Here is a 12,854-nt window from a genome sequence, read left to right on the forward strand (position 1 = left end):
AAATAGAAGGTTGTTTTTTCCTTAGCTAATAGATTTAGGGTTTAGGGATGACAATAATAGATAATGCATTGTAGGACTTATATTAATTGTATTCTCTTAAAAAATACATGTCTTCTATAATACAATGCATGCCCTTATCATTATTTCTCCGATTTTTTTCTTAAAATTATGTTGCTCTCAATCTTGTGTGGTGGGGATATCTTATTATGACCACTCACTTGAGAGTGCGAGATAATTGAGCAGACTACAAAATTGGACAATACTTTATCTTGCAGTTTTTTCCCAAGTGCCTAAGTCACTCTCCTATTCACGGGCCATTGTCACACTCACTGGTGGTACTGGTGCTGGTCATAAGAGTAACATGGCATCGTGCTACCAGTGACAAGTTTTCTTACCGCTATGTTCGACACAACAACATTTGTTACATTCGATTTGTAAGTCTTCACATATTGCTTAAATAAGTATTGATTGCGTGCGACAAGTGCTAGAGGACAATATTATTGTGAAGTTTGCAATAAACATAGTTTTAGGAACAACTTCAAATGTGTTCAATATTGACATATCATCAATTTTTTCCATGTTCAGCCTTCAAGATGTACTCAATAACTTGACTTAGATTTCTTGAAACTTGCTTGTGTCCCATGTTTCTTCCTCTGCAGGGTTAAGGAGCAGCTTTTTAAGGTAGCTTAATGTGTACACATGTCACTATATTTGGATCATATATGTCCTAGAATATTCCACTTTTTGTTTACCATGTCTCCATATTTGTCTCCTCTTAATCGCACTTTATCCTACAAAGGTATGTACGTAGCACAGTTCCAAAAGAAAGAGTTCATCCATTAGACTATCTTGCTTGATTGAAAAGGAAGAAAAAGAGCAATCAAACAATCCCACTGTAGAAGCTAATTGATCAAATAATGACAAAATCTTGGGCATGTAATAAATGGTTCTTGCTAAAGATCTAGAAACCCATAGACCTAGGTTGTATAGTTGTCCATCCACGTGGAATCAACATTATGCAACCTTTGAGTTTCGTTTTCTTCCCCTTTTCGTCATTACAGCTATCCTCCATAAAACTTGATGTCCAACATAAACAAGCTTTATTTCTTTGAGAGCAAGGCTTCTATACTGCCTTTCTTCCTCCAAAACTTTTGTCTTTTTTATGTGTCCACTTTATGTTTACAATTCCAAAAGAAGGGCATGGAAGAAATGGTTGTTGCTGAAGATCTAGAAACCCATATGCCTAGGTCGTATAGTTGCCCATCCACGTGTAATTGGCATTATACAATCTTTGAGTTTCTTTTTCTTCCCTTTTTCGTCATTGTAGCTATCCTTAATAAAACTTGGTGCCTTAATACATATACACACGTAACTCTCCTACATGATAAAAACTACAACTACCCTAGCTCTTTTAATCCCACAATTAATTAAATGGCATTTTCTCCATCTGTATTTTAAAAAGACCACACTTAGTTTTAACACAAAGCGAACCCGTTCCGACAACATAAGTTTTTAAAAAAGTGTCAAGCATGCACATGTCACCTTAACTCGTGGGAAGGAGGCACATGAATACGTCTAAATGCCCCACCGGACAAAGGCCCATGCATACGGGTTATATACGTTATCGATAGACCATCGGCGATGTTGGATAGGGCTGACGCCACTCCACAAACCGACAATGAATATCCATTGAAGGTCCTCGTTTGAACGGGGTGAGAGGATTCAACAGTGCCATTAAATCCGGTGGAGCTTGGATGCTAAAGGAGGCAATACCATTAAACTAGCCAGTGACAAGAGAACGTAGCTTGTGATGCAAGAGGTATACTAATTTTTATGCTTCACCCTCAACATCCTTCAGTTGCAAGAACGGGTCAGTGGCGCACCTTAATTATACAGATGAAACAATCAAAAGATGAGAAAAATATCGCGATCACAGATCGGAAGCACCCAAAGCGCCCCCTTTATAGCATCACTATGTTGTTTGTGTACACCGTTTAGGGTTTAGGGCCAACAAATAGATTAGATAATCAACTAGCGAGTCGAAGCGTCATAATGAATACGGAGAAGCGAGAAGCACCGTAAAAAAAAATGAGTCGAAGCGTCGTTAGATAACCAACTAATAAGTCGAAGCGTCATAAAAATGATCGGAAGCACCCACAGCACCCCCTTGCTAGCATCACTATGTTGTATGTGCACATCGTTTAGGGTTTAGGACCAACAAAGGTCAAATTCGTATACATGAGTCGAAGCGTCATAATGAATGCGGAGAGCCGAGAAAGCCCCTCTCTCGATCATTTTTATTCTCCATACTTTGATCGATGGTCCATGTGAATCCCCCGTAGAGTTTTAGGTTTGAATGAAACAATTGAAGCAATTAGGTTTCCTTCCAAAATATTACCATAGTAATGAGGTAAATGAAAGAAACCCCATGTTTCAAACTAGACCTCAAACTTTTTCACCTAGCTACAAAAGCAAAACATGAAAACCCTACTACTAGTGTACTACCACCTTATATTTCACCCATTGGATTCCCTCTTTGGCCCCACACCACATGCTCTTAAACTATTGGGATGAACAACTGAATTTCCATATCTAAGACTGGAGAAATAAGAAATTTACAGCCACATAGATAGACATAGGTCAATCAGTAGTGACTCACATCCATGGTGGCTCATGTGAGCAAAACCCCACGAGTTCCCTCACCTGGCGTCGCCGTCACCATCCGCACGGTCCCCTATAAATACACCTCCCCACCATTCCCTCCTCATTGATTACCCATTCCGCCCCCACCCTCCTAAATTCCTCCTGTTAAACCCGCCGCGCCCCCAAACCCGCCCACATGGACTCCGCCTCCGCCTCCTCCTACAAGCTGCAGCTCGCCGTCGCGGCCCTCGTCGGCGCCTCCGCGGCCGCCGCCTCCGCCTACTACCTGCACTGCCGCGCCGTCGCGCGGCTCGGCGGCGACATCGTGCGCTCATCCGCCGCCAACGCCAAAACCGGCCGGCAGCAGCGGCGGCGCCAACGCGACGCCGGGAGCAAGCCTCCTCCGCCGCGCCGCGCGGCCCCGGGGTCCTCCTCGCTCCCCGACCTCTCCTCCATCTACGCCGCCGGCGGCGTCGCCAGGGGGTACCCCGTGGGGGAGGAGTACGACGACGACGATGAGGGAGGGGTGGGGCCGTACCGTGACGACGCGCTCCTCGCCGCCGCCGCCGTCTGCTGCATGCAGATCCCCCAGGGTTTGCCGAGGCTGCAAGTGGGGCCCGAGGGTATGTTTTGTCTGTACCTATTTACTATTGCTGCGCGCGTGGGCATGTGGCGGCTGGCTGGCTGTGGAGTGGATAGGATTTTGGGGGATGAGTTGGCTTGGGTTTGGAGCTAAGTTAGGCCGCCGGGGAATGGCTTCCGATTGGGGGGCAGTTCGTGGGGTTTCCTACTGAATGTGGCCGAGAGACGAAATACTGCTGGTAGCTTGGTGCGCTTGTCCCTTTGTGAAAAGAGGGCTTGCGACTCTTATCCTGCGGTGAACACTCAGTGCTGCAAATTATATGTTCTTCGAACTTTCAACTTTAGATGGAGCATCAATCTAAACTCTCTGGTTTCTTACAAAAAAAAATGGAGGCTCTCGGTGCCTTGAGAATGGTGTGTTAAACTGCTTCAAAAATAATAAAAGGGGAATCAATTAAGGATGTTTTCTATAAAGTGATCCGTGATGCTGTAATTAGTGATTGTTTAAGACAGAGATGTATTTACATCTGTCATGTTTTACGTCAGATTGAGTAGTTATTTATTTCTTAAACTCAGGAAGTTCAAACTAGTGTCCTCCCTCTAGCTATGCATTTATGTATTTCTAGTTTCCTTAAACACGCGGGTGGCATTTACGACAGGCGGATTGCGCCATGATGCTATAACGTTGCTGTCTCATTGACAAGTGGCCCTATGTCCAACTTGCCACCTTTGCATTGGATGCTTACTGTTCAGCTTTCATATATTTGTGATTGTGCTGAACTAAATTGTGCTGAACTTTTAAGTTCATGGCTAGTGAAATGACGAAAGACAACCTTTGGTCAAAGGAATGGGTATTCATTGACCTTGACCAACCTCTTGGTTATGTTAATGTTTTTACTAGTATGTTAATTAGGCCAGTCAGTTGTGCTCATCTTCAAATTTTCTTTTGAACAAAAAACTATGATAGTCCGATACAAAGTTTAACTCCTTACTCAAAATATGGTTCACTTGTACTTAACAGTGTGCTTAATCATCAGGAGACAGGCCTTTAAATGTTGTGCAACATCATCCTTTTTTTTCTTTGCTATTTATAATAATGCAATAACAGTTATTTTTTTACGCAGGCAATAAACAAATTGTTCGTTCAAGTTCAAGCAGACGGGTTGGATTAATCAGGCCAAATTCACCCAAGTCCCCTGTTGCTAGTGCAAGTACTTTTGAGAGTATAGAGGGGTCAGATGAGGATGTCGCTAGCAAGGTCAATGGAAAACTTGATAATGGCCACCCGAACACAAATGGAAATCTCGTAAGTTCCAATTCCCATCTATATATTTACTTGTTATAATTGTTAGTCACTTACTTCAATGTCTGTGTTTTATATGTTTATGTTACCATAGACTTTCATACCAGAAGTCTTGAGAATGAAATAAGTGAATCTGTGACTTAGAATTATTTAGTGCTGTTGAGCATTACTTTTTTTACTGTTTCATCTGCTCATATCATTAGGAATACAGTAGCAGTATTGATTGCTGATATATGATTCAGTTCTATTCAAGACATATATTATTCACTTCCCTTTGGCACACCAACTGGAAGTCTGAAACTGATTCTAAAATAAGTTATATTTTTTTCCTTTTAGGGCCTGTTTGATTCACAGGATTTGCATAGGAAATTTCTAGGATTCAACCATATAGGAAATTTTCCTATGATGGTTGTTTGATTTGTAGGATTGGTTCCCATATGAATTTTTCTAAGCAATCTTTTGCTCTAGACTCCATAGGAAATCTTACATCCACTCATACCTCCTTTTGAGAATTTTTTGCTTTTCCTGTGGCGGAATCAAACATACTTTGGTTCATATGAATTCCTACGTTTTTCCTTTCCTGCGAATCAAATAGACCCAATCCTTGAACATTATTTTTAGCAGGAGGGAGAGCACAAAGGAAATGCAATTACGGAAAATGGGGCTGCAACACCATTACCTGCAAAAGGCATGCCTCGGCCTCATAGTATATCCAATGATCTTCATGGGGTTCAACCTGATCCAGTTGCTGCAGATATTCTTCGAAAAGAACCTGAGCAAGAATCATTTATCAAGCTGTTAACTGCTCCACATGGTATGGTATTTGAGTATGTACAGCAATGTTCAGAATTGTATGCAAAGAATGAAACAGTTGCCTCTCTCTCCTATATAAAAAGGCAACAATAGTTATATTTACAAGCTTGGCTGGTGCAGTTTGTATTTTGCAAGTACCATTCATTCTTCTAACAGAATATTAACATGCTATACCCCTATGTGGATATGTAAGCTTCTCCATGTCTCGACCAGTGGCGAATCCACGTACAACTGTGGGGTCAGCTGACCCCACAGTTCTTCAGCAAAACCTCTTAATGCATGCTGTAAAAAAATAAAAATGAACTAAGTAACACCTATCCATAATTACGTATCCGACCCCACAGCTCTAATATCCTGGCGCTGCCAGTCTCCACTATTGTATGTAGATAAAGAACATTGTTAAATAGTGTGAATGTCAAATATTTTTTCCCTTGTTTACTTGCCAATGATCCTTTTTTTTTTTATGGCTTAGATACATTCAAGATATACCGTCATTCACTTGAGTAGATGTTTCCAAACTAATTACTTATTTGTTGCTTTCTCTCCAACAAATTCTGATCCACTGGGTTCGATTTTTTGATACCATATGGGTGGAAGGTTATTAAATGTTATTTCTATTTTATGCCAGAGATTCCATCTCCTGATGAAATAGAGGTCTACAAAATCCTTCAGAAGTGTCTTGAGTTAAGAGATTGTTACCTTTTTAGAGAAGAGATTGCTCCATGGGAGAAGGAGGTCATAAATGATCCCTGCACACCAAAACCTAATCCAAATCCATTCACTTTTGTGCCTGAACCAAAATCAGAGGTAGCCTACTTCTGCTTGTCTTATTGTTTGATTCATTTTTTGGTATGTTTTGTCACCCTGATTTGAAACGTTCATTGTGCTTTCAGCATGGTTTCCAAATGGTCGATGGTGTTGTTCAGGTCTATGCTGATAAAGACTGTAAGGACTCCAGCTAGTTTGCTTTATCTTTCTTAACTAGGCTATTCCAGCGTCCTATGACACATTTATTTCCTTGTTTCAGGTACGGAAAGGATTTATCCTGTTGCTGATGCTACAACCTTTTTCACTGACTTGCATTATGTTCTCCGGGTGACTGCGGCGGGAAACACAAGAACTGTCTGCCATAACCGTTTGAATCTTCTAGAGCATGTAATCATGTAGTCAAATATCTTGTGGTCTTCATAATTCAGCGAAATCATTTGAAGCTCTCCATTCGGTTTTCTGTGTAATGTATATTTTTATTCCTTGCAGAAGTTCAAATTTCATCTGATGTTAAATGCGGAAAGGGAGTTTCTTGCCCAGAAAACTGCACCACATCGTGATTTTTACAATGTTAGGAAGGTTGACACTCATGTTCACCACTCAGCATGCATGAATCAAAAACATTTGCTGAGGTTCATAAAGTCCAAATTGAGAAAAGAACCTGATGAGGTATATTTCTGAATGGATTGTTCTGAAGACTGTCGTACCTCCTTTTAGTACATGTAATATGGTTGTCGACTTATAATCACAATTACGTATGCTATTTCATTTAGGTTGTCATTTTCAGAGATGGTACTTATATGACTTTGAAGGAGGTTTTTGAGAGCTTGGACTTAACTGGGTACGTTTTGGGTTTTATCCTATGTATATGTAATGTTGTTTCCACTGTCAGCTGGTTAATCTTTTTTCTTGTTTTTCTCAGGTATGACTTGAATGTTGATTTGCTAGATGTCCATGCAGACAAAAGTACATTTCATCGTTTTGACAAATTCAACCTTAAATACAATCCATGTGGCCAAAGTAGGCTCCGTGAGATTTTCCTTAAGCAGGACAATCTAATTCAAGGTATTATTTGTTATGAAGTTTTATTGTTTCCTGGAGGGCTTATTTATGTTATTCACACTTTTGTGCAGTTTCCAGTTATTATTTTAGGATGACATGTTTGCTGTTCTATACTACTATAGTACTATCATAGTTTCTCCTAAACCTTTCAGCCTGTGGAAGTCCTATGAAATGCATTTATGCTTGTTTATGTAAAAGCCAGGTACATTTGTCTTGATGTAGGCATGATCACATCCAAACTAAACTAGTGCTTGCATTGACAATTATGCATGTGTATGTAGCTTCTGATGAACTCCGGCCAATTTTTTAATAAAATACGTATATTAACCACTGAGCATTAAAAAGCTATGTGTTAGCACTATTTGGTATCAGCACGGGTGCAATTTCACTGTTAAGTATTTATTGGACTTGTAAGCATATGATCAGAACTTCATTATTTCCAAATGTGAACAATGGTAACTGGAGCATTTAGGCTGCTGAGTGGCATAGTGTTGTAGTTACCAGTTAATGCTTACTGAGTATGAGCAGTGCTTGGTGCCTCAGAAGTTGGACATAGACACGAAAACATGATGATATATTTTTGAGAAAACACGGTGAGGTCAGTACATCGTTAGATGCACTTATTTTGTTGCAAAATGCTGACGTGTCAGTGTACATTCAGACCACAAAATAAATTTATATATTTTTCCCAGTGCATGGTTATTATTCCATCAGTGTCACGCATAACTGAATACCACAATGGCACATATGAGAATAAATCCTATTTGGGGATAATACCTGACCAGTTAGCCCTTCAATAGATTATTGCAAATCTACTTGATCTATTTGCATTTGTGCATCAGAAAAACTGGCTTTGTTGCACATGTCAGGGGATGTCCCTTGTGTCGACTGGTGTCCACCACATGCCTAGGCCTTACAAATGTTGAAATGAAATTTACATTTTAGAAACTCTATTGATTTGGCATGCCCTGGACACACCAGAAGCACAGTGGTGTACAATATGGTCACGCTACAAAGGTAGAAAGCCAGGAGGAAATTCCTCTTCAATTTTGATGCTTCACAAAGGCAGATCTAGGGAAATCAAGATGACCAGATTGGCAAGTCATTGAGGGAATAGGAAGGGCCCCATAGCCAATTTAGTATAACAGGTTAGATATTAATTGATTGTGGAAAAACAAAGGTGGCGAAATGAAACTCTCGGAAAACCATATATGTGATGAATAGCTACCAAATAAAGCTGAAACAATTCTGCACAGAAGTGCCTACTATACTATTTGTGATATAGTGGTTCACGCCCCTTTTTTGCCCTGCATCTTCAGATGTTGTCGACACTTTGAGTGGCCATAACACATGCTCGTCGTAATGGCGCTATAGAACTATATTTGAAACACTGGGTTTAATCCTGGTACTTTGTGCTTGAAGGTTTAAGCTATTCCACTCAAATGCAGGTGGACAATTCTTTTTCTTGGTGTTCATTGTTCTTTCTTGCAGTGATATTATTCACAAGGGATTCTGGCCTAGACTAAGCTTAGTGCAAGCAGATTTATTGGGCTCTTCAGTTAGCTTCCAAGAAAAATCGAAACTAAAATTTGTAAACTCTGCTTATGACCATTTGTGCTTATGAACTGCAAGTTACACCCTTGGCTTCAGCTTGTATTTGGTTTTATCTTACTGCTTTTGCTTCTTATGATGATATTGCGGTGAAACAGGACAAAAAATTATTTGAAAGAAACAGTTTGCCGTCAGTATATATTCATGATATTAATTGATTAATTGATTAATGTGTTTTAGGGAAATGGCTGATTGTTTCTTATACTCACTTTATCAATATTTTATTTTGCCCGAGAAGCTTTCAGGGTATCCTTTAGAGATATTTATACCTCTGTTTGATTTAAACTAGGACGTTTTCTTGCTGAGCTGACGATGCAAGTTTTTTCTGACCTTAATGCAAGCAAATATCAGGTAAAATTGTCAGCTGGATTGTTTGTTTTTTCTCTTATGCGGATGCAACTCTTTTTTGAGATCCTTCAACTTAGTCCTCTCTAATTTGCTTCACCAGATGGCTGAATATAGGATTTCAATCTACGGGAGGAAGCAAAGTGAGTGGGACCAACTTGCGAGTTGGATAGTAAACAATGAATTGTACAGTGAAAATGTTGTTTGGCTGGTTCAGGTAACCTTTCGCCATTTTTTTTTGTATTTATTGTACTACCTACAACTAGAAGTTCCTATAATGTTCTGCAGTTATGGAACTATATATGCAGACCATTATTTCTTTATAATGACTTCCCACAGCAATGTAGTAGTTTATAAAATTTCTCCATCCTTCTTGTCTTGGTAGTTCCATAGTATATTTCAGATGTTTTCTTTTGTTTGTTCTTTGTAACTAATATTTACTTGAAACATATTGTGTTCTAGCGACTGCAATAAACAAATTATTCTTCGTGAACAAAGTCTTCAAAATGACCATTAATGCAAAATTGGCACTTCATTCATTATGCTTTGATATGCAGTATCCCATGCAGATAATTATTTTGTGGTACTGTTTTGCAGATTCCACGCTTATATAATGTGTACAAGCAAATGGGCATTGTTACATCATTTCAAAATCTTCTTGACAACATTTTCCTTCCTCTGTTTGAGGTTACTATTGATCCATCTTCACACCCGCAGCTTCATGTCCTCCTAAAGCAGGTGCAGAAATTATGTTCTTATTATTTTGATTTGGATGCTTATCATATCAGTACTATGTTTCCTATCCCCACGCACCTCTGCCTTTACTATCTGCATGCTGCTATTTATCTACAATTTTTGAAAACTAAAGATTCGGAGTAACTAATGTAGAACAAGTTATAAAATAAATTTATGATATTTTATAAAATACGATGAAACGTTAGGGCGATGGATTTTACGAAAGAAAACTGTAGGGGAAGCGCCTACAAATGTTTATTGGAAGCTAAATCCGTGTCAGCGGGGACTTGAACTCAAGTGCTAGGGCTGTACATCCACTCCCCCAAGCAAGCAAGCTAGGCTCACTAACTTGCTGTTAGTCGGTCAACGACCTTTACCAGTGGTTACTCCTATTAGTTTGAATTACGTATGATATTCCTAAAATGACCATGTTTATCTAAAGCATATTGTTAATTTGCAACATCTGGGAATCATCTAAACTGGTTTGGTTAGCTTAATTTTCTGCAAGAAGTCTCACATATTAAGATTGAGAAGGCTCTTCCATGTAGATCATGCCTTAGAGTAGGCTGCAACACAGCCATCCGTACCTAATACATGGTAAGAGACTCGATGATATCTTTCTTCAATGTGGGTTTTGATTTTCCCACGTTGAGCCCTCCCTTCCTTGCCCGAGATTGGACAGTTGCTCAGTCAGAGTCATATGCCGAAGGGTCCTCATTCTTGCAGTAAATCCAGTTTCCATTGCATCTGTGAACTATAAACTTTTGATTCTTCAGAATATACTTGGTTGACCAAACAGCTGAATTGTATATGGGTATCTCAGGTTGAGCTATTGAAGTACTGCTAGCACCATTTACTAGATGGATATGTTGATATGAAATTTTGCTTTGTTTTGGGCCCTGCAGGTCGTAGGGTTGGATTTGGTTGATGATGAGAGTAAACCTGAAAGACGTCCAACTAAGCACATGCCTACACCTGAACAATGGACGAATGTCTTCAACCCTGCATTTTCATATTATGCCTACTACTGCTATGCTAACTTATACACCCTGAACAAGGTAGGGATCTTGTTCATCTACGTCTATTTGTCGTCATGTTATTGGTAAGTAACACATCTGTTCAATACTTCAATTTTCAGTTGCGTGAGTCAAAGGGGATGAACACTATCAAATTCCGTCCGCATGCTGGCGAGGTAAATTTTCTACAATGTTCCAGTGTTCCACTCCGACGGTGTTGTGTTTTCTCTAATTGGTATGGCTGAACAGGCTGGAGACGTTGACCACTTGGCAGCGACATTTCTTCTTTGTCACAGTATATCACACGGAATCAATTTGAGGAAGTCTCCTGTGCTTCAGTATCTGTACTATCTGGGTCAGGTAATACTGTCTGTTTTGGTATTATTACCATAATCAAAGTATTTTTTTAAGCGATTTGTGGTTGCATTTTCTAATAGTGTGAGCTTACATATTTTGATGTTTACCTGACAGTATTATTGCTTTTTGACACATTGCTGTTGAATTTTATCAGATTGGTCTGGCAATGTCCCCACTAAGTAACAACTCCTTGTTTCTTGATTACCATCGGAACCCTTTTCCGGTGTTTTTTCAACGAGGACTGAATGTGTCGCTATCCACGGATGATCCATTGCAAATTCACCTGACAAAGGAACCATTGGTGGAAGAATACAGCATTGCTGCTTCGGTACCCGCTCTTTCACTACCTTCCCTTCTCATATCATGCAATAGCACATGTTTATGTGCTTGTGCACATAAGTATGTATTCAGTATGCACATACGCCTCTGTACATGAACTTGTAATGTGGTACAAAACCGCTGCATTCATTCACAAAAAACATTGGGACCTCATAATCATTGTGATATTGTTTCAGTTGTGGAAGCTCAGTGCTTGTGATTTATGTGAGATTGCGCGGAATTCTGTGTATCAGTCAGGGTTTTCACATGCTCTCAAGGTAAGCAAGCCTTCTTTTGGAAGCATTGTTGGCGATTATTGTGATCAATTGATCATGTGGCGTTCTTGCAGACACATTGGATTGGCAGGAACTACTACAAGAGAGGCCCTTCAGGAAACGATATCCACAGAACGAATGTGCCCACCATCAGGATTGAATTTAGGGACCTGGTATGCACATATTTTCCTTTCCCTCTTTTGTATAGCACAAATTCGGATTTGCCTTACCAATTGTAAACCTGAGCTAAGATTCTGGCTATTTAAAATGCCGCATAATTTTCAGATCTGGAGAGACGAAATGCAGCTAGTCTACCTTGATAACGTCATCTTACCTGACGAGGTGGACCAGTAATAGGCCCCTAGGTGTATATGCTGCAGTCATCGTGGGGAAGAAACACTCTTTTTGGGCGCACCTCATGATGGACAGTTCCGCAAGGTCGTCGGAGCTCCTGCAGGCAAAACCTACAACTAAAATATCATCCCCAATAAAAGTGGAAGAAGACCTATAAAATAATGCTTGCACAGGCGTGGAGCAACAGAGCGGCTTATATGTGCTAGATTAGCGTTACAGGGAGGCAAGTGCTTGGTGTAACTGTCGCCCTTCTCGTATGTAAAGGATTGTGTAATTAGCAAACAATGTTGTACTCCGACTGTTATGACACCGCTGCGAATAAAGTGAACAATCAGACACCAGGTAGATAAGGCATCTCTAGCGGTGACTCGCAAACAGATAGATGGTGTCCGTTGTGGTCGGATCCCGGCGCTGCCATGGTTTCTGTCCGTTTGGTCTCCATCTCTAGCCCAAATTTAGGTTGGGTTTGCGGTGGCTGCGGATAGTGCGTGTGTCTATGCTAGATTGCGCTGGGCCCGCATGACAACTACTGGGGAGTTAAGGTGATGCGGGTCCATGCGGTCTTGTTAAATGAAGACCCATCATCGTCCTTGAGCCCACACCACTCTGCACACACTCTCTCCCCACTGACCGAAACCCTAGCGGTGCCCTAGGTCGAGGACATGGTGAAGG

The 12,854-nt window shown here is 40.4% G+C and overlaps 1 protein-coding gene across 2 annotated transcripts; it reads left to right on the forward strand.

Moving 5' to 3' along the window:
* Positions 1–2,824: 2,824 nt before the first annotated feature.
* Positions 2,825–12,491, forward strand: LOC124706361 (probable AMP deaminase). Of its 2 annotated transcripts, XM_047238027.1 has the most exons (19): positions 2,825–3,266; positions 4,350–4,531; positions 5,153–5,342; positions 5,970–6,148; positions 6,235–6,286; positions 6,369–6,496; positions 6,599–6,778; positions 6,883–6,950; positions 7,032–7,174; positions 9,072–9,133; positions 9,231–9,344; positions 9,725–9,865; positions 10,768–10,920; positions 11,001–11,054; positions 11,128–11,238; positions 11,390–11,563; positions 11,751–11,831; positions 11,903–12,001; positions 12,114–12,491. In XM_047238027.1, the coding sequence occupies exons 1-19, from the start codon at positions 2,840–2,842 to the stop codon at positions 12,180–12,182; spliced, it is 2,607 nt and encodes an 868-aa protein (XP_047093983.1). In that variant the 5' UTR covers positions 2,825–2,839; the 3' UTR covers positions 12,183–12,491. The 2 variants fall into 2 exon arrangements, with proteins under 2 accessions (XP_047093983.1, XP_047093984.1); XM_047238028.1 differs by having other exon boundaries at positions 3,163–3,266; positions 5,150–5,342; positions 6,883–7,174.
* Positions 12,492–12,854: the final 363 nt, after the last annotated feature.

The sequence above is a fragment of the Lolium rigidum genome, chromosome 4, assembly GCF_022539505.1.
Source record: "Lolium rigidum isolate FL_2022 chromosome 4, APGP_CSIRO_Lrig_0.1, whole genome shotgun sequence".
Taxonomy (NCBI): Eukaryota; Viridiplantae; Streptophyta; class Magnoliopsida; order Poales; family Poaceae; genus Lolium; species Lolium rigidum.